The sequence below is a fragment of the Perna viridis genome, chromosome 2 (assembly GCF_037379345.1).
Source record: "Perna viridis isolate PV_CMFRI_1.1 ecotype Kerala chromosome 2, ASM3737934v1, whole genome shotgun sequence".
Taxonomy (NCBI): Eukaryota; Metazoa; Mollusca; class Bivalvia; order Mytilida; family Mytilidae; genus Perna; species Perna viridis.
Window position 1 is genome coordinate 25455883 of NC_142446.1, and position 21097 is coordinate 25476979.

At 32.6% G+C, this 21097-nt stretch overlaps 2 protein-coding genes across 8 annotated transcripts in view; one reads left to right on the forward strand and one right to left on the reverse strand.

Moving 5' to 3' along the window:
- The first annotated feature begins 37 nt into the window (after positions 1–37).
- LOC148624227 (uncharacterized) lies at positions 38–11653 on the forward strand. 5 transcript variants are annotated; one of them, XR_015919649.1, is made up of 10 exons: positions 38–3002; positions 3698–3796; positions 5016–5129; positions 5938–6026; positions 8251–8431; positions 8730–8810; positions 9490–9590; positions 9813–9948; positions 10599–11023; positions 11069–11653. XR_015919649.1 is itself a non-coding variant. In XM_088566803.1 (9 exons), exons 1-9 carry the CDS (start codon positions 3407–3409, stop codon positions 10935–10937), a joined length of 1170 nt encoding a protein of 389 aa, XP_088422929.1. In that variant the 5' UTR covers positions 38–3406; the 3' UTR covers positions 10938–11653. The 5 variants fall into 5 exon arrangements, 4 of the variants coding, with proteins under 4 accessions (XP_088422929.1, XP_088422930.1, XP_088422928.1 ...); XM_088566803.1 differs by having other exon boundaries at positions 38–3436; positions 10599–11653; XM_088566804.1 differs by having other exon boundaries at positions 38–3306; positions 10599–11653.
- LOC148624228 (kinetochore-associated protein 1-like) overlaps positions 11647–21097 on the reverse strand; it is a 68697-nt gene continuing 59246 nt past the window's right edge. For 2 of the 3 annotated variants that reach the window (XM_088566799.1, XM_088566798.1), the window contains exons 57-62: positions 20703–20814; positions 18755–18818; positions 18240–18357; positions 16653–16739; positions 13873–14018; positions 12217–13243 (exon numbers count right to left, since the gene is read on the reverse strand). In XM_088566799.1, coding sequence (XP_088422925.1) covers positions 13042–13243; positions 13873–14018; positions 16653–16739; positions 18240–18357; positions 18755–18818; positions 20703–20814 — 729 coding nt within the window. In that variant the 3' untranslated portion in view covers positions 12217–13041. Of the gene's footprint in view, positions 12160–12216; positions 13244–13872; positions 14019–16652; positions 16740–18239; positions 18358–18754; positions 18819–20702; positions 20815–21097 lie in introns of those variants that run through there. The other variant, XM_088566800.1, reaches the window with a different exon arrangement.

A 21097-nucleotide genomic window follows, 5' to 3' on the forward strand; every position in this document is an offset into this window, starting at 1 on the left:
TCGAAGGGACCATGCAGAAATGTTCGAATTATCCGAGGTTCGAGTAATCCGAGGGCGAGGAAAAACCGGAAATATTAGTATTTTAATTTACATCATTAGTTGCGCTTGTACATGTACTTCACTTTACACAGTACTTCGTAATGCCTTGCGTTTCATATCGGAAGATTTTTTGTATGTTGTATATCATGTTTGAAATACTGAACGGCCCCGAGTGCTTTATTGAAATTTCCCCTTTATTAGCTCACCTGGCCGTAGTCCATGTGAGCTATTGCCATCACTTGGCGTCCGTCGTCGTCGTTAATAATTTCTTCAAACATCTTCTCCTCTGAAACTACTGAATCGATTTGCATGAAACTTATGACTGTTCCTTAGAGTATCCTGTACAAAATAGCCGTTTGGATTTTTGATCAGTTAAAAAAACATGGCCGTTGTTACTCAAAATAGAACATAGGGGCAAGACAGCAGATTTTTGCATATATCTCCAAAACCGTAAGGATTGGCCAATATCTTTCAATTGCTGAAATATCCTTATTATAAGGCCTACAAGTCTCCACGGGATCAAAGTTGTCAGAAGACTCCATATAAGGGTTATTGCCCTTGAGAGGTGAAACATCACTTTTTTGCTATATTTTTAAAACTTTCAATTGCTGAAATGATCCTCGTGGTAAGTTCTACCAAAGCTTTCATGGCGTCTAAATTGTCGGACTTCTTGTTACAGTTATTGCCCTTGAAAGGCAAAAATTAACAAGGTGAGCGATTCAGGCTCCTGGGGTCCTCTCGTTTTTTCTGCATCGAAAACGTCATAGTTCATAACATACTGCTTTGACTCACAATCAGGAGTATCGTCAAACCATGTGCTCTACGTTATTACGATAACATTTCAAATTTACTAGTGAAACCAGTGTAGTCGTTGAAATACGCTTACTATCGCCTGCTTGATGTTTCATTAAATAGTCAGATACCATTACAATTCATCCGTATTTTTAAAAAAATATCAAAAGATCAAAATATCTGATATCACTGTATATGTGAATTCCGACGTGTAATATATTAAATTTGTTTCTTTTCACTACACGCGCAATTATTAATTAATTAAATACACAAATCAAACCATACAGAGTGTCAACAAATTAGTTTCTGCAAATCGTTGTTAAAACACACTTCGATCATGGTTTGTAATAAAGCAATCAGTTTTCCGACTAATTGGTTGATTAATCAGGGTTGATTAACCTCGAAGTCCTATCGAGGGGACTGATTCATCCGAGTTAAAAGTGTATTTGAGTAAGGGGAGTTTTGCTGGGACTTTGTAATTAGTTCGAGTTATCCGAGATTTCGACTAATCCGAGTCCGACACATCATTGCTTATCCATTCAATGGTAGTGAATAAACGAGTTAGAAATTTGGGACAACATGAGATTGTTTGAAAATACTAGTCCATGGGCTGGTAGGGTCCACCGTGCATCCCCACTCATCAACTTTTTTAGGTACCTTTACACCTCCCATTCCCGAATCAATTTGTCCCCGGAGAATGTTCTCGGAGATCTTTTTTAAGTATAAGCCTATATTTGTATCCCACTAGGTTAAAACAGATTTGTTCAGCTCAATTACTTGAGCGTCTAAGCCTTCCTGGGACAACATGTGTAAACAAACTAAACAAATTTAGGTATCATCGATATCTCAGCTTTATGGAGTTTTCATATCACAACTCGTACGTTATGCCAGAGCTTGCCGTAACTACGTAGACTTTTTGTATCGCTCTAGACTTCTTACAATTAGGCTCCTGAACAGGGTTATGTTGCTACAAGATTGAAGTCATCACTACCGAAGTTTTATGGTCGTCATCATGAACTCGTGGATCGTTACGATGTACCCATATGCACCATGAAAACTGACTTGATCATCGTGTCATAGTTTTCCTTTCCACTTTCGTCTACTCCGGACTTGACTTTTATGAGCCACTCGGCGGGTGTTTCTAGAAAAGCGGAGGACGCTTACCCTACCGCTGCACTTGGTCCATACTCCCCGTTTTCAGTGGAGTCCGAGTTGCTCATTTACTTTTGTTACATTGTACATATCATTTTAGTTACTTTATGTCCTTTGTTGTGTTTGTCTGTTTTCCGTGTCTGGTCTTTGTCTATGGATTACATTCTTTCGATTTCCGCTAGAATCTTGGCTCCCTTGATTACTCTTTACAATGGTACCAAGAAAGTTGCGGTAACACTTAGGGTTCTGGGGTAAAATGAAGAAAAAATAACCCTCCGAAAAATCATAAACATAATTGTATTTGAATGTACAAAAGCTTGTTTGGAGTACGATATCTGAAGTGTCCATTACAGGTGAAATGGAAAAAATATAAAATTCCAAAAATTCCCCTTTTTATGAAAAAACTCATTATTGTCACATTGAAACTTAAAAATACGCGCCTGAAATGAGAAGATATGTTGGATACATCAACAATTAAAAAAATAGTACCCAATATATATGCAAAAGTTATAACATTTTAGTTCAATGTTGAGATATTTTTTCATGGGAAGGGTTGACAACTTTTCACCTAAATTGACTTGGAAATTGGCAAATTCTTTCTTGAAAATCAGTTTTTCGTGGTTTATCTATGTAGGAAATTAAATTATATATCGAATGATACCAAATACGAGACGTTTTAGTTAAGCAATAATTTGCAGAGTCGAATTTAAGTGACTTTTTACGGAATAACAGAAAATCCCATTTGGATAAATTCTGACTACTAAAATCGCCAAAAATCATCAAAGAACCCCAGAAGTATTAGAAGTATTAATTGTGATAATACTAATAAAAAAAATACCCAAACGTTCTGATGCGTTATATTTTTTTTACATTAGTGAGGATTTATGACTAATTTTTTTATTCAAACAAAAACAGAAATCATAATAAGACATTTAAGAAAAATACAAGATATGTATACCAAGGGAAATAGATGTCAAAACAAATTCAGCGCAGTTACCAAATGGAAAGATGTTAAGTCAGTAAGTAACTGAACACTATTGTAATATAAATGTATATATTATGAATAAATACGTCTCTAGTGTGTTAGTAAGTATAGTCCTGGTAATACTGATATACCATGTAATGCTCTGTCGGTGTGAAAATATAGTAGATGTTTAATTATTAAGGCTTTTTATCCTCATTCTGATTTATTTTCGGTCAATTTTTGGGACCAGATATCTAATGTTCTGTTCCGGAAAAGTGAGCACATTTAACTTGATAGCGGACGTTTATCCAGTAAGAACACAAAGAAAATTAATCAGATTTAAACTGTAAATTCATTATGTAAGTTTATAACTGAACAAGTAAATACGGCTTAAAAAGACAATGAGTTTTACCTTCAGAAATCTTTTAAATTGATGTTTAATAGTAATCCGTTACAAAAATGAATGAATACGTGGTTGGAAAGGCGAAGGTAAGTTAAATGTTATTATGCTTTACAGATAGTAAATACAAATCGGTTTTCACGGACTCGAATTTTCCTCACCGAATCATACGAGGAACACGCACTCGTAAAACGCCAGTTGAGTATCAAACTTTTTTGATGCAATGTAAGGTTGGATGACGCATCGGATTATCAATTAGGACTGGCAGCTCTACTAACAACTTAAATTATGTAACTTTGGGGACGGCTTTCCCTTTCAACACCATCTATTATATATGTTTGCCTACTTAGAATCCTGACAGAAAGAAAATGAGCCAGCTTAGGACTGCAATACCGACACCAAGCGAGAAACAACAAAGACGGAAGAAAGTTTCGTTTAGGATGAAGGAGGTAAGATTACTTTACTACTGTGAATCAATATCAAGAACGAATGAATACGAAAGATCCTGAGATTTAACTTTTGTTAACCTTTTTTGCAGTCGCGGAAGAGTAGATATCATTTTTACTGTCGATATTTGTATAATTTATACTGTCTTGAAAAGCAAATCTTTAATATAATAGTAAATAAAAGTTTAATTTAGTCATACTGTGATTATCATACCCCTTCTTTGAAAGCGGAAGGCATATACATGTAGTAATCACGTCGTCCGCCGACCGTTATAGTAAGCAAATCTGATGAAACTTTCACAAATTTTTATTACATGCGCACTTATTTTGTTTTTCCATCTAAACGACTTTTGGGGTGACCTAATATAAACTTTGTCATTCTTCTACCAGAGAACGGGAGGGCGTGGTGGGATGGGAGGTGTCTTCTAGTACATAAATCCACTAAAACGGCAAAATATAATTTGATGAATTAAAAAAAAAATCTATATCTGCTTGCATTGCTCTTTTTTTTAACATTTGAAGGACTCAGTGTGTTTCCTGAAGCACAACACGGACTTTGTTGAATAAGGGACCGTCTTCTCTTAAGTCGCTGAATGGAATTAGATGAAACTCTCAAATTCTTTATCACATTATGCCATTGAGCACCTCCTATTTTTTTTCCAATTTGTATGACTTTTGGGGTTTCCTGATGCAAAATATGGACTTAATATGTAAAATAGCTGCAGGGGGTGAATACTTCTTTTGCCTTATATTCTTGTATGGTTTCTGGGGAGCGGAGCGAGGGAATCCCCTCGTGAGCTTTGCTGACATATTTTCGAGTTAGTTTTCTATCCTTCTCAACGAACATTTGTATGTCAAGTCGAAAGTAAAACTGTACTTGCTCTCCATATTGCATTTCAGACAGTAAAATCTAGTTACCGCATACCTTACACGACAATAGAAAATTTCAGCATAACAATGCTAAATTATATGTAGCATTCAGACACCTTCAAAATTTACAATGATTATAACTTTTTTTCAGGCACAACACGTGACTGTCCGTAAATACAATCAGCCAGTTCATAGGCTCTTGTCTTTTGGTAGACTTGGGATCGATTTCTCCACATATTTCCTTTCAGGCCCAGAAATGAATGTAAAATTATAAAAATTCGTTTGTACTGTAAAAAATGAAACTTAATGCTATGAGGTAGAGAAGTCTTGTACACTGCATTATATTTTTCAGAAAACAGTCATCGAGGAAATACGTGTAGTGGAGGCATGTCGTGAAATGTTTAAGAAAGAAATTCTGACTCTAGGCCAGGAGGTTATCAAGTTCAGACAGTCTTGTGAAGCAGAGGTGATAATGATTGTAGACAGATTGATTTGTTATCGGTTCATAACTCTATACGAGTAACGAATACACAGGGATAATATATGTTTGTATTTTACACCAAAGACTTAAAATATTCAAAAGTAATAGTAACCATTGATTAATAACAAGAGTATAATAATATATCCACCACAATTCAACTTTTAAGTTTTACAAAATTTGACGGGGGTAACTTGGTGTGTGAAACTGTGCGCCTTAATGTAATTGTATAGTGCACCCTAAGGATACCCTATAAAACAAATATGTCAACTTTCATTGAATTCTGTATAGTAGTTTCTGAGAAGATTTTTTAAGTAATAACATCAAAAATAGCAAAAAACATAAAAAAAGGGCAATAACTTTAACATGGGTCAACAGATTTTCACTCAAATTTGACCACAGATAGATCTCATCATGCTGAATACTTTCACTCTGTCAGAATTTGGTTAAACCTAACCGTTTTGGAGATATATGCAAAAATCTGCTGTCTGACCCCTATGTTCTATTTTTAGTATCAATGGCCATGTTTTTTAACCGATCAAAAACCCAAACGGTCATTTTGTGCAGGATACTCTAAGGAACAACCATCTTAAGTTTCATCCAAATCCATTTAGTAGTTTCAGAGGAGATGTTTGAGGAAATTGTTTACGAAGGCGACGACGAAGGACGCCAAGTGATGGCAATAGCTCACATAGCCAACGGCCAGGTGAGCTAAAAAGACGTGATAAATATCTAAGATTGTACAAGCGTCTATGTCATCCTGATTTACATTCAGAATTCATTATTATTTTTTTAGCTGGCGAACTGTAGAGAAAGATTTAAACCAGACAAACCAAACAAGCCTGCTGATACGACAATCGACTCCAACATTCGGGAATCTTACAAGTAAGTAACTATATCTTCTTATATAGTACCTTTAATTTAAATGACAAATGTTCCACAGGACGCACCTTGATAGAACCACAGGCATCAGATCCCAAGCAGTATACAACTCAAGTGAAATAATCAAATCCTACATCACCATATCAAATCATCATATACCATACACACTCATTCAAAATTTGAGCTAAAAATAAAAACGAATGCTATTGATTCTGTTTGGATCAGACTGTAACAAATTGTGTCTGTAGGGATACAGGTCAATTTGTCCCCATTCCAATTTGTTCCGACGTTACGATAGAGTTCATATGACATTTCATTACAGATCTTCATTTATATACTAAAAATGACTTAACTGATTGGATTTATTCATTTATTTGAGGCGTTCAAGAATACATTCCGAAAAATGGTTGAACTGTAAAAGTCTGTTTCATAAAACAGGAAGAACGAATGCTGAAGTGCCAAAAATACCTTTACTTTATTGTGTATTGTCCCATCTTAGATTATAGTTGTGGCTTAATTTCCATACATAGAATATATGTAAATGACACAATACCTGCTGGAGTGACAATTAACAGATATAACGGTGTGAACATTTTGACAAATGAGTTTAGGACAATAAATAGAAAACGGTCTATATACGTGGTACCATAAACGAGTCAACTATAATAACATTCTATACAATTTTCTTCAAATAAAATATTGTGATCCCATACATGTATTTCACCAATGATATTAAAGTATTTATCAAAAGAAACAGATATTTAAAATGTATCTGTTTTTTTTTTTTTTTGGTTTTATTTTATATTTGTTTCTTTATTAAAAAATACCAAACAGTTCATGTGATCCAGACTGATATTAGAGATCATCATGCAAGCAATAAAAACAAAAAACAAAACAAAACAAGAGGCTCCCAGGAGCCTGAATCACTCACCAACTTAATTTTTTTTCCTTTCAAGGGTAATAACTCTAACAAGGAGTTGTCTGACAATTTGACTCAGAGGAATTTGATAGTACTTATCTTACAGATCATTTCATCAATTGAAAATTACTTTTTATCTATCATAATTATCAAGATATTGGCTGAAAATTGTAAAAAACATCATTTTTCACCTTTCAAGGACAATAACTCTAATAAGAAGTCATTTGACAACTTTAACCCAATGCAGACTTTTGTAAGCCTTATAATGAGGATCATTTCAACAATTGAAAGAATTTGGCTAAACCTATCGATTTTGGCGATATATGCGAAAAACTTCTGTCTGACCCCCATTTTCTATTTTTAGTAATGATGGCCATGTTTTTCAATCGATAAAAAATCCCCACAACAGATCTATTCAGAACACACTAAGGAACATTCATACTAAGTTTGGTTCTGATTGGTCAAGTACTGTCAGAACACTTTTACCCTATGTCAGAATTTCTTAAAATCTTACAGTTTTGGAGATAAATGTAAAAAACTGTCTGAACCCTATGTTCTATTTTTAGTAACAGCAGCCATATTTTTCAACAGATAAAAATCACAACACCAGTTCTATGCAGAATGCTCAGAGGAACAGTCATACCAATTTTGGTTCTGATTGATTCACTAATTTCAGAAGAGAAGATTTTTGAAAGAAATAAAAAAATAGCAAAAAATGTCGAAAAAAGAGCAATAACTCTAACATAGCTAAACAAATTTAAATGAAAATTTGACCAAAGATAGATCTCATCATGCTGAACACTTTTACCCTGAGTCAGAATTAGGCTAAAAACTAATGGTTTTGAATATATATGCCATGTTTTTCAATGAATCAAAAACCCCCAAATCAATTCTATGCAGGATACCCCCAAGGAACATTCATACCAAGTTTGGTTACAATTGGTCCAGTAGTGTCAGAGGAGAAGAGTTACGAAAATTTGTTAACGACAACGACATTGGATGCCAAGTGATGGCAATAGCTCACCCAGCCAAAGGCCAGGTGAGCTAAAAAGGTGTCTTATATAATTTCATCTATCATATTATTTCATATATTCAAAAATAAAATGATTCAAATTCAAGGTTAAATTGCTTAGGACAAATTGTCCAAAACTGTGACAGATTGGCCAAAAAATGGGACAAATTGGTTGGAACAAATTGGACATGGAACAAATTGACCAAACACTGTCTGTAGTAATAATGCACAATTAAAAATAACATTTTAAACAACAAAAACAACCAGAGTTTGTAATGTAAAATTGTTGACAACAGTGAAGTCCTACCTGAACAAACTGATGTAACCAAAGAATGGCACAACAAACTGAATAATTTACAGGAAGATATGGAACATTTAGCAAAAAGACAAAGTCAACTTGATAGAGAGGGTGTATTATTAGACAAAGAAGAGAAGTTATATGAAAGAAAGGGGGATCTTGAACAGTATGAAAAAGAGGTAAATATATTCATAAAGAAAAACTCACAGCCATTTTTCTTGTCGACAAAATAAACCCAACAAATACTAACTATTGTATGAAGAATGATAATGAAAAAAAATATGAGTAAATTAATTCACTTTCTGTTAGAGATATAATTCAAGTTGTGAGGGATAAAACCTCAAAAATGAATAATAATTCATGACTATATTTCCCATAAAGATATGAAATTCAACATGAGGTATGAATAATAAGTAATAAAAGAGTAATCAAAGGAACCAAGATTCTAGCAATAAATTGTCCTTATTTGTATCATAGATAGAAGAAATAGAATCAGGACTGGACAGAAGACAAGAAATGTGTCAAAAAAGACAAAATGATCTTCTGGCATTAGAGGAGGTATGCTTATTTCCAAGAAATCATTTTGTTTTCTCTTTCCATAATGAACTAAATAGTACAGAGAACATTCAGTCAATGTAAAACTACAATCAATCATGCACTCTTGTAACAGAAAAGTGATAATCTAAATATATGGCACAGAAATATTTTAAACAGGTACTAGTAATAGATTGTAGCCTCAATTACCAGGTATTTCAAGGAAGACAGATTTCTCAACAATTATTGTTGACCCATTTTTCACTGAATTTCATTAAGAAAGAATAACAATTTACAGGAATACTCCTCACCCTGCTATGACACATTACATAATTTGATAAATTTATTACCTCAACAACATTACAGCAGTTCCCAAAGTCCCATAAAAATCACAGTTAAACATGAAGTTGCAGGTATTTTTATGCTAGGTTTGTTCCATGCAGTGAAAAATGGATAAGTCCCTAAACAGAAATTTGACATCAGATAGCATCTAAAATGGCTTACAACACATGCCCCATCTTTATACAGCCAGGACCAAATTTGAAATCAATCCATTCTTCAGATAAATGGTGTGGTGGGTGGGCAGACAGACAAGTGGATTCCACTATATCATCCACTCATGTAATAAAATTATTTAAGTCCTATATAGTACTTTAAGAGATCAAACATAACATCTTCCAATTTACATTTTATATTTCACAAGGAATTAGATGAACTCAAGCTAACTTTAGAAAGCAAGAAGGAAAACTTGAATTTATTAGGTGTAGATTCTGCAGATATAAAAAATAGAGCTAAACAGAACTGGTAAGTTTAATTACAATACTAATGTCTAGTTAAACTGTATGTATATATATTTCCAATATTATTAAAATGTCAATCTGTTCATGTAATTTAAATACACATGGGAACCAAAATTAGGAATCTGACAATGACCATATTATTTGTTGAATATTTTACAATGGAAGTATCTCAGTGAAATTTGTACACTACTTAAAGTAATGCTAGATTGTTGATGTTCTACTGCAGGGAACAGGTAAAAAAGAGCCTACTTGAAAAGCAATCATTTCTTCAACAGAAGGTTGATCAATATAGAACAGATTTAGCATCTTTAAAGTCCACATGTACAGCTAAAGATATATGTATAGAGAAGTTACAAGCACAGGTCTGTATGCTTATGCTGTATACTTTGTATGGTATCAATTTTAGTAGTTATCTAATCTGTCGCTATCATTATAGCGTCAGTTTTCAAAGGAAATTTTCTTGAATTTAAATTTGGTCTGACCAAACAATCAGAAGCACAAAAATTGATAACCCATAAATTGTGAATTCAGTGTCTCCATAAAAAAATCATAGATGTACGTAGAATAGTACTGGTTTTAAAAATACAGTAAAACCTGCCTACACCGAATTCTGAAAACCTTTCTAAACCAAACAATTTTTAAAGTGCCTCTATCTCAGTTTAAATGTATTTTGAGCCTGGGTAAACTGAATAAACCAAAGTTATAAAGGGATTTGTCAGGTCTCATTGTATTACAAAAAACTGTCATACTTCTTATTACAACCTCCAGCACCAAATAATGTCAACAGATAATTTAACAAGCATTCTTTGCATAAAGATATATGCTGCCTCATAACTGTTGTAAAAATTAAAAATCAAAATAATGTAAACTACTGAATGAATGACTTAAAAACTTAAATCTGTAGGACATTTAAGTTTTCTTCGTCACTTCTGCACTCAATACATAGAGAATGTGTTAAACCATTTGAGAATCCATTTATTTATCAAGTAAACCAAGAACTTTTGTTTTTTAGATAAAAGAATTAGAGGAGGAATCTGCTATAAAAGAAAATAAGATAGAACAGCTGGATACTCAATTAACTTTAATGTTAGAAAGTGAAGCTAAATCAATAAAAAAACCTCTCTCACGAAGTAATTCACTGCAATCTAAGTCAGTTAGACGACAACAGTCAATAGTAAGGCACAATTCAAAAGACGTTGAAGATATGGATAAAATTGATGAATTACCAAACTTTCAAAAAAAGACAGCACGACATCCAATGAGACAGAGTATTGACATTACTGGAACTAAATTTCAGATGGGAATAAAACCTCCCTCATCTGAAGATAGCAGAGCCTGTGCAATCATGTGATGTTATTGGATTTCTGGCTTGTTGGAGAACTTGTAAATCATGTGATGTTATTGGATTTCTGGCTTGTTGGAGAACTTATAAATCATGTGATGTTATTGGATTTCTGGCTTGTTGGAGAACTTATAAATCAGCACAATCATCAATTATAACATCAATCCTGCAGATATTTTCATCTAAAAAAGTAACTACCGGTAGTAAGACAGAAAAAAAAAATCAGGAAGAAGATTGGAAATCAGAATGCCAATAGAGCTAAAGAAACATGTTGCTTCTTTTACATTGAGCTTTGAAGACATATCTACACAATACTGCATTAAAGCAGGGAACTTAAATAATGTTATAAAAGGATAAAAAAACCTAGTTTAAACACCCAAATAGTTTGGAACCTCTTCTTACCTAGACCTTCATATCAAATCAAAAATGTAGGAGTGTTAATTTAGTATGGGCATTAAATTACAGGCAAAGTCAAATATAACAATTCACTATATTAAGCTTATCCAAATTCTGCACTCTATTATTTGTTTGGGTCAATCAATAGTTCTCTAAATCCAACCTAGCCCTTGGACCCCTAATTTTTTTTTAAAATGGACAAATATCTAGTTTTTTTTTTATGGCTTAATATGATGTGATGTCTAGAAAAAATCACCTCTCTGTTATAATATTGTTAAACTGAACCACTCTAAAGAGTAATGTTGAAATAAAGACTACTACCTCATAAATTAATTCTTTATAACCATAAATAAATAGCACTAATGATGCTTCAAATCTTATAACATACTGTAAAAGTACTATTGTTCATGAGGTACCAATTTTTGTGGTTTTCGTGGCAGACCACACCATGAAATTTGGTTCCCATCGAAAAGGAGATTTCCATTGATATGTACACTGAAAACCTCAAAACCATGAATTTAAGAATCTACTAACTTGTGTTTCTTTCCTAATCCACAAATTAAAGTATATCAGAAGTTTCTGTTGAACACATTCTACCAGTACCAAAGTAAATACTTGTAAATTAGCTATATTTTGTAGCATATTGTCTAGTATGACTGGAATCTATTTAACTTGTCATTATAAGGTAGAAACTATTCTTTCTTCAAATATTTCACATGAACCAAAGCAATCCCTTTAATTTCCAGTCAGAGAATCACCTTGATATTCCCATATGAATAACATACTATTTTAACATCTGAACCAAGTCAGCCATACCCTCCAGTTCCATATAAGCCTGAAATTAAAACAAAATTAGCACAGATTAGTACCTATTTTATATAAAAAACCCTTCATTTCTCAATTAAAATACAAAACTTCATCCCAATATCATTATGCCTGTATTAGGTTTACAGGTGTTTCTGATTTTTTATCTTCAATTTTTTTAGAGAAGGCTAAAAAATCTAGGTCACTTTTGTTACAACTAAAAGAACTATTCAGTAAAAATTATAATCTTTAAACTATGATCTTTTAATACTTAGTATGCAAAATATCAAGTCCTTTATACATCTGTAAATAAAGTAACTTTGGTTAATTAATATTTTAACACGTATGATACATGTACATTTTTCATACATATAAACCATTTTCATTTCACATAAATAATCAGCTTCAGTTCAGCACATATGTCTGTCCCCTTATTTTAATGTTTTAAGTCACGTAACTATGAAAACACAAGAAAATCATGGGAAAGAAGTTACTCTACTTTATATATACTCTACACGAATTACCAAACTTATCGTAAACTTATTTTCATAAGCTATTCATTTTTTTCTATTTCACGAGTATATAGAACTGTTCAAAATTTAATTGCCACTAGTAAGTATGTTCTATGTTCAATACATGTAAGATAGAGTATAAATTATGAAAATAAATAGCAGTGAAATATAAATGATATCCTAGAGTGTGAAAATAAGTATTGGTGAACAGTATACTGAAATCAAAATATTTCTGATTTCTAAGGCATGAAAAAGACAGATGGACAGACATTAGTATACCACATTACATCTTTATAAAAATCATAATGTATTCTCTCAGATTCTTGGATTAGAGTTTTTAGAATGGGCCATTTTGAATGATCTTAAGAATTTCAATGGGCAATTCTTTAACAAAACAGATTTTAATGGAACATTTTCAGCTGGAGTGTGATAAATGGCACACAGCCCCCTCTAATCCTGAAAACACTGTTCTCTCTGTGCATACCCACCTTCAACAGGGCATATTCTGAGTTATTATCATATGATGATATCTTCAATAATTTGTTCATGTAGTCCCTATTCTCTGATATAAATAACTTCAAAACTTGATCAGCATCCTTTTTTCTGAAATAAATATATTTTTTTCATGAACCATACATCTGATTCTCTGTCATATAAGAAGTTGTCTCCTGTACTCCCTCTAAGGAGATCAATCTCCTGTTTTGAATATGAAGATGGTAAAAAAATAATTCAGGTGAGTGTCAAACAAGATAAATCAGTTTACTCTTTGGCTAATTAACAAGCTTATTGTTATTCTTGTGACCTGTGGTGGGATTAAAACCCACTCCAATCATAAGGTTGAATAAATATTCAGGCAAAGATAATAAAGGAAAAAATGGTGTTATGAAAACACTTCACAGAACGTTTTGTAGCTTAAAATGTGTCAATTTGGAAACCCCCAGTTCAAGGGTGTTAACTTACAACCAAAATGAAATGTAAGATGCAGTCAGTTGCTTCCAAACTTGCATTTTTCTCCTAAATTTATTAGTTGTATTAAAAATATAACAAGTCCACCTGTGTAATAGAATACCATATCCATTTACTTATCTTGCCCTTTCTTCCACATATTGATTGATTTCTTCAGAAGTTCAGAAACTGAGTTCTTTCAGTGATTATCTAATAAAAAGAACAGTGCCATGTTGTTAATAATTCAAAAGGCCTAAATGACTGATCTATACTGGCTATAGCCCTACCTGTTTTTCTCAACAGCAAATTTAATTAGTCCACCAATATTTTTACATTTGACAGCATATAATGTGAATTCTTGGAGATACTTGGTCCCAGCTATTAATGAAAATTCCTCATTATTTACTATGTATGCATAAACATAGTCTTTAATCTGAAAAGAAAAAAAAAGAAAAATGAAAACAAATTTAACCTTTCAAAACTGGTCATTTTTATGGTTTTAGTCATATCAAATTTTAAATTCAAGTCAGAAAGAACCCCAACTTTTACAAATTAAAGAACGGCATTCCAATGGTCCCCCCACCCTTGGTAAAAAGATACATTTGAAACTTTAAATTCACTGAAATTTTCTAGTCATAACTTTGGTAAAAATCATTCAACTACAACCAGAATCAAACTTAATTTGTAACTACTCATAGTAAGACTACATACAAAAGATGAAATCAATTAGTAAAAGAATTACCAAAAAAAAAGTGGAAAACTTGAAATTCACTGAAATTTTTCCAAGGGCTGTAACTTCTGTTATAATCATTTAACCATATCCAAAGTCAAACTTAATCTGTAACTCTTCATAATAAGGCTATACACCAAAAACAAACTTATTTGGTAAAAGCATTTTAAAAAAATGCAGAAAACCCAGATGGGACGGACGCCTGGCACTTCCATATCCCCTCGGGATGCGTCGCAGGGGACAAAACAATATTAGTCAAAATTGGAACAATCCCTAGCATGAAAAATTAACAGTTTAGTTCAGTGATATGTATATATAAAAAAAATGTGTGATCACAAACAAGGTAGTTCAAAGTATTATTATATAGATCAACTTTACCAAAATTTTTTTGTCATTTTTTAAACTAGCTATAATATATTTAAATGGTAAAAGAAGGTAAAATAAAGGCAGGACCCATCAATTTTGATCAAAAGGCTCACAAGAGCCTCAATCTCTCACTTGTTCAGTATTGAAAGTATTGCGATATTGAACTCTTTATATCATTATGTATTTATAATCAAAATAGTAGTGAATTAAATATACAAATTCTTTGGTTTTCTGAATAATAGGAAAAATCATCAAAAGTGCATTTTCAGGCGACACCACTCCATGAAACAGATTTTTCTGAAATTTGCATTAAAGATAGATCTCATTTCATCAATTCAAGTTTTCAACTTTCAAGGGAAGTAAGTCTTTCAACAATTTTGAACCAAAACTTTTTGTAGGCCCTATCAAAAGGATTATTTCATCAATTGAAAGTTCTTTTTCTATCTATTATAGTATTCAAGATCTTGGCTGAAAATAGAAAAGAAACAAAAAACGTCATTTTTTAACTTTTAAAATGCAATAACTCTAACCATGAGTCTTTCAACAATTTTGACCAAATGAAAACTTTTATAAGCTTTATCATCAGGATTATTTAATCAATTGAAAATTTTTTCTATTATAAATTTCAAATTATTAGCTGAAAATTGCAAAAAAAATGTCATTTTTCGCTTTTCAAATGCAATAACTCGAGCAAGGTCTCCTGTGACAATTTTGTCACAATGTCCACTTTTATCATCAGGATCATTTCATCAATTCAAAGTTTTTTCCTATCTATTAAAGTTTTCAAGGTATTGACTGAAAATTGAAAAAAAAACAAAACAAAACAAAACAAAAAAACATTATTTTTTCGCTTTTCAAATGCAATTACTCTAACAAGGAGTCTTGCAACAGTTACGACCTAATGGAGAATTTTATTGGCTTTATCATAAAGGTCACTTCATGAATTAAAAGTTTTTTCCTATCTATTAAAGTGTTCAAGATATTGGGTGAAAATATCAAAAATAAAAGCTTCAATTTTGACCTGTCAAGGACAATAACTCCAACAAGGAGTCTTTTAGGTCTCACTAACAACTTCCGCGTCAAATGGCCACCCCCCCATGTAGTACACAAAAACACACTGAACCTAGACATATGCATTGTAAGTGTATTATTTGTGTATATCATAATTAAAAGTAGTCAAAATGAAGCTGAGAATGTGTACTTTAAAATCATATATGTAATTAACTACAAAAGTGTATGAATACTGTTTACATGTGTGAGTAATTTGCCTCCATGCTGTCAGTTAGCAGAACAGGTAAAAATTGTGGATTTTCAGTATTATTTATTCAAGTAAATTTTGTGAAGAATTTCTACTATCATCGTACCATTAGCATTATGATTTTGGAAGCCTAATTTTCCAAGCTTCGCAACAGTATGCAAATTTAAGATGTCATTTGTCCTGGGAATTCACAGTGAGACTTTGAAAATTACTTTTTTAACATGTAAAGTAATGGAAATGTTAGAAGTGGTTAGTGAGACTTAAGGATTGGGTGAAAAAAAAAAAAACAAAACAAAACAAAACAAAACAAAAAACATCATATTTTGCCTTTTAAAGGAAAAGCCTGACAACTTTGACCCAATACAGACTTTAGTAAAGCCCTTCAAGCTGAAGAAGGGAGGTCACATTTATAGTTTTAAAGATGTATGTAAAATTGTTATCTTGTCCCTTGTGGTCTAAAAATAGCAATGGCAACCATGTTTTAAGTTTGACCTATATGAATACCCTAAGGATGATGATGACTAAGTTAGGTAATAATCAACTGATGGATTTCAGAGGAGAAGATTTTTAAAGAAATGTTAACAACGGATGACAGACAATGATGATGATGCACACCAAGAGATTACAAAAGCTCACATGGCCTTTTGGACCAGGTGAGCTAAAAAGGTTGTAGATTGGGATAAAAATGAACAATCATTTCTTATTGATCTCACCTGCTGAACAGAAAAACTGTCCATGCTGTAAGACAAGTATTTATCAGCATTCTCTAGTAATCTGGTATTCTCCTTGGCAATTAAACTCTGAAAATACGCATTTATTATTTTTTATATAATAAACCTTCTGTTGATCATTCAGAAAAAAAAATAACCATGAAACCATGTGACAAATCAGGTTTGGATGATCCATATAAACAACATCAACTGAAAAACCATATTACAGTCGAACTTCACTGGCTCAAAACACCCGAGATTTCTCCAACGTAAGTCAAAATTCTAAACTGTTCTCCTGTATAATCAATACAAATAATCTGGGACTTCTCGAACTTCGATTTCTTGAACACTTGAACTGACTAGTTTCGGTTTGTGCAGATATAAATCTTAGAGAATATCTCTCACTTACTCAAACTTGCCAGCCATTTTGTCAGCTTCAGTAATAAAAGGTATGAAAAACTGAAACCCATTAATCAATCAAAGTGCAATTTAAGTTAATTACAGTTAATATTTAAGTCATCACTAATTATGTAGTTTTAATCTAACATAGTGCTGATTGAAGAAAATTAGATGAAAAAATTATTGGTGGCAAGACACTGAACTTGGAAAGCAAAAACTGCTTTTTTGATGTCCACAAATCAACAACAAACCTACCGAATCCAAGAACTGTTCAACTTCGTAGAAAGTAAGCAATTTCAAATGAAAAAAAAAAAACCAAAAACATACAACTTCAATTTCTTGAACTCCTGATAACATAAATATATTTCAATGGTCCCTTTGAATTCAAGCTACAAAGTTTTATGGACTTCATCACAAACTTGTGGATCTTTATGGTGAATCCATTTGCACCATAAAAACTGATTTGTTCAAAATGTCATAAGTTTTCTTTCCTCTATTGTCTACCCCGGAGTTGACTTTAATGAGCAACTTGGCAAGTGTTTCTAGAAAAGCAGAGGACACTTACCCTACAGGTGCATCTGGTCTTGTTCCCACTTTCATTGGAGTCCGAGTTGCTCATTTACTTTTGTTACTTTGTACATATTATTTTGGTGATTTTATGTTCTTTTTTTCGATGTCTGGTCTTTGGCCCTGGACTATATACTTTTGATTTCCACTAGAATCCTGGTTCCCTTGGTTACTAATTGACTGTAATTTGGCTCTAAAATTTTAATTGTTGAAAACCAAAACAGGTAGCATCTTTTATGATTTTTGTACCTTTCTCACCAGAGCTCATTGAGCAATTCAACTTTTCTGTCTAAAAATCATAAATAATTTTATCTTTTAACTCCAGTCTCAATACACAAAATAGTAAGACTTTCATGTTGTGTCATAAAGTTAAAAAAATTTTCAAATATCACTGGTAAATTGATAGAGACAACTCCTTTTACTTCCAAAAAGTTCTGACAAGGGAACAAATAAGTAAAAAAAACTTAAAAAAGTGTTCATTTTTGTACATGTGACATGAATTAGTCATCTTCTATCAACCAGTACACTTAACCAGACTAGCAAAAATATGTATATATACATCATTGAAGATTACATATTACATCACATTAAATACTAATGTCAATAGCCTAGATACAAACTAACCTGTATTGTTTCTTCTTTCCCAGAGAACAACAAACAACTCAAGGCACACACATCCATCTCTAACCTTACAAAGTGCTGTATAAATACAGATAAATCTAGGCTGTGCAGGATAGGACATCTGAAAAAAAGAAAAAAAAAAAAAAAAAAAAAAAATCTAAATTCTGAGTTCTATTCCTCTAATTTGAACTCAATTTTCAAAAATTCTGACGTGTGAGAACATATTGTTCTCAATCTCAGACATTTTTTGTTCATGGCAAATGATTGGTTCTAATTTGGCTGTCATCAAAACTGTTTTTTTTTTTTTTGGCTTTATGATGCTACACACAAAGATTTAAGTATTATGAGTGTAAAATGCTAACACCACATCCAGATACAGTGTACATTTTTTTCTCTGTATCCCCATATACCTCAAGAAAGTTGTAGCTATTATTTTTATGTGTTATTATATTCACATCTCCTTGGATAAAGTATTGCTTGTTATTTTTAAATTCAATTTATAAATGATAAATTCCTACCTCTTTAACAAATTAAAGCTGTGGACTGAACTTTCTAACTGGTCTGAACTTAGTGGGGCCACCACTACAACACAGAATTTCTAATATATTCACACTTCAAGGATATTAATGGTTTAATGCAGTTACCATTAAATCATATCCATTAAATTAAGTATGTTACAAATATAACAAGAATAGATATGGAGTATATGCCAATGGGATGAAAATGTCAGCCCAAGGCCATCCATTGGTCTTCAATGAATGACGAGGAAATCCTCATACACAGGGCTGGCTGTAGAAGGTCCCAAAACATCATTATTCACAGATACAGCAAAAGAGAGATAATCAAGTATCATAAAAAATAAACTAAAGGTGAAAATGAAACAAGACATACAGAGGCTAGAAAATCTTGACAGGATAAGTGCAAAAAATGTGGCAGGGTTAAAGTACTTTCGCATGATAACAACCCTCCCCTTCTGGCCACTGTGGAAAAATATTACACAACTAAACACCTAAAATTCAGTTCAAAAAGGTCTAAGTCCCTGGTTTCAACAAAAGTAAAAAGAAACTGAATATCAATTACACAAATGCACACATTAAGGACTACTAGCAATAAACTCACATGCCATTTCCAGACCAGTTTAAACCTACAAAAAGTTATATCCCCATTGTCTATGCAAGGTTTCAGCAGTTGGTGTAAATATGTTTAAACCGTTATTTTTTTTCTGATTCTTCGTAACCCTGACTTGTAGGAGAGTGAATATCTTTCAGACAGGGAACCAAATCACTTCAATATCATTTTGGCATTGCCAGGAAGCGGTAAGCATCAGTGTTTCAGGCACTTTGTGCTCACAAGTGTTGACAGTTACATGTGAAATAATGCACATTGTAGGGTATCAAGCAAATAGTGTGTTAGGTACCCTATGTAATTTTCAAACAAAATACAATACTAATAGTATAAAGTATCATCAAAATCTGTCGAGAGATTTAGGAAGAATTGCACTTACAAGACGTAAGCATGTAAAAATCCTTCATTTGATTTATCCCCCCTTGCAGGGATAAAATCACAACAAGATAACATTGAGATGGAAACCATCTCTAAGGACCACACCATAGCCAAAATAAAGTGAGTTATAAACATTTTGGAGGATCAAAACCATACAGAAAACTTACGCTGGTCTATCTCCATGCCAAATACCAAATACTTACACCAAAAGACAATAAAGTTACAGCCCAGACACAGATCATTAATTTGACCTCAAGGTCAAATTTCATCAACCATGGTATGCAAGATACCATCTTGAGCTGATCTAAACTCCTGCCAAATATCAAACGCCCACATTAAAAGACAACTACGTTACTGTCCAGACATGAATCTGTATTGCAAAATTATTAATTTGAACTTGAGGTAAGAATTCATCAACCATAGTACTAAACACACTGTCTTATGCTGATCTACCCTCATGCCAAATTCCAATAGCCTAAACCAAAAGACAACAAAGGAACAGTCAGGACATCATTTGTTACAGACGGACAGACTGATTACTAGGCACCTCTGCCACATTGTGGCTGGGCCTTATTATAATTCTTGATGCACATTTACATATGATGTCTAGCCTTTCAATAAATCTTCATCCAAATCATCCATCAATTAAGGAGTTGCAGATACAAGACAGATTCCTATTTACCCCCAAAAATCTATGTATGTGGGGATATTACTAATAGAACAAAAGAAAACCTAAATTTAATACCAATTTCAAAAAGAGTAATCAACCTTCTATTGAAAAAGAAAGGATACTGTGAAGGTACTTGTATTCACAATTACACCTTTATTTTTTTTAAATAAATCATGTTTTTCATGAGTTTCAAGTTTATAGATTTGATACTCCATAAGCCACAGTTCTACTACAGTTACATAAACCAATAACTGGCAATGAATAATGCAATTCAATAGGTCAACAAAACTAACCTTTAGAGAGGGGAGTTGATAAAACAGCCTGCCATGCTTTAGGGAACACTGCTATTTGCCAGACATCAGATACACTGTTTAATCTGAGCAGTATGTACTCTAAATTTTCAAGCTGAAATTAAAAAAATTACAAAAACAAAATAATTTTAACCAACCTGTCATCCATTTGCAAAAACTGAATGTTCTAAATTGCAGTGGGAAGATGAAACACTGGAGTATTCTGGAATCCTGTACTTGACACTTTATATTGGTACAGATATTGACACATCTCAACATCATTTCCAATCTGTCAAATTTTATAATCTAACAAAACTGTTGGTTCCCACAGTGGGACAATTTTAGATATAATCCACTGCTCATTTGTTGAAAAAAAAAAGTTTTTCAAACTCTCACTG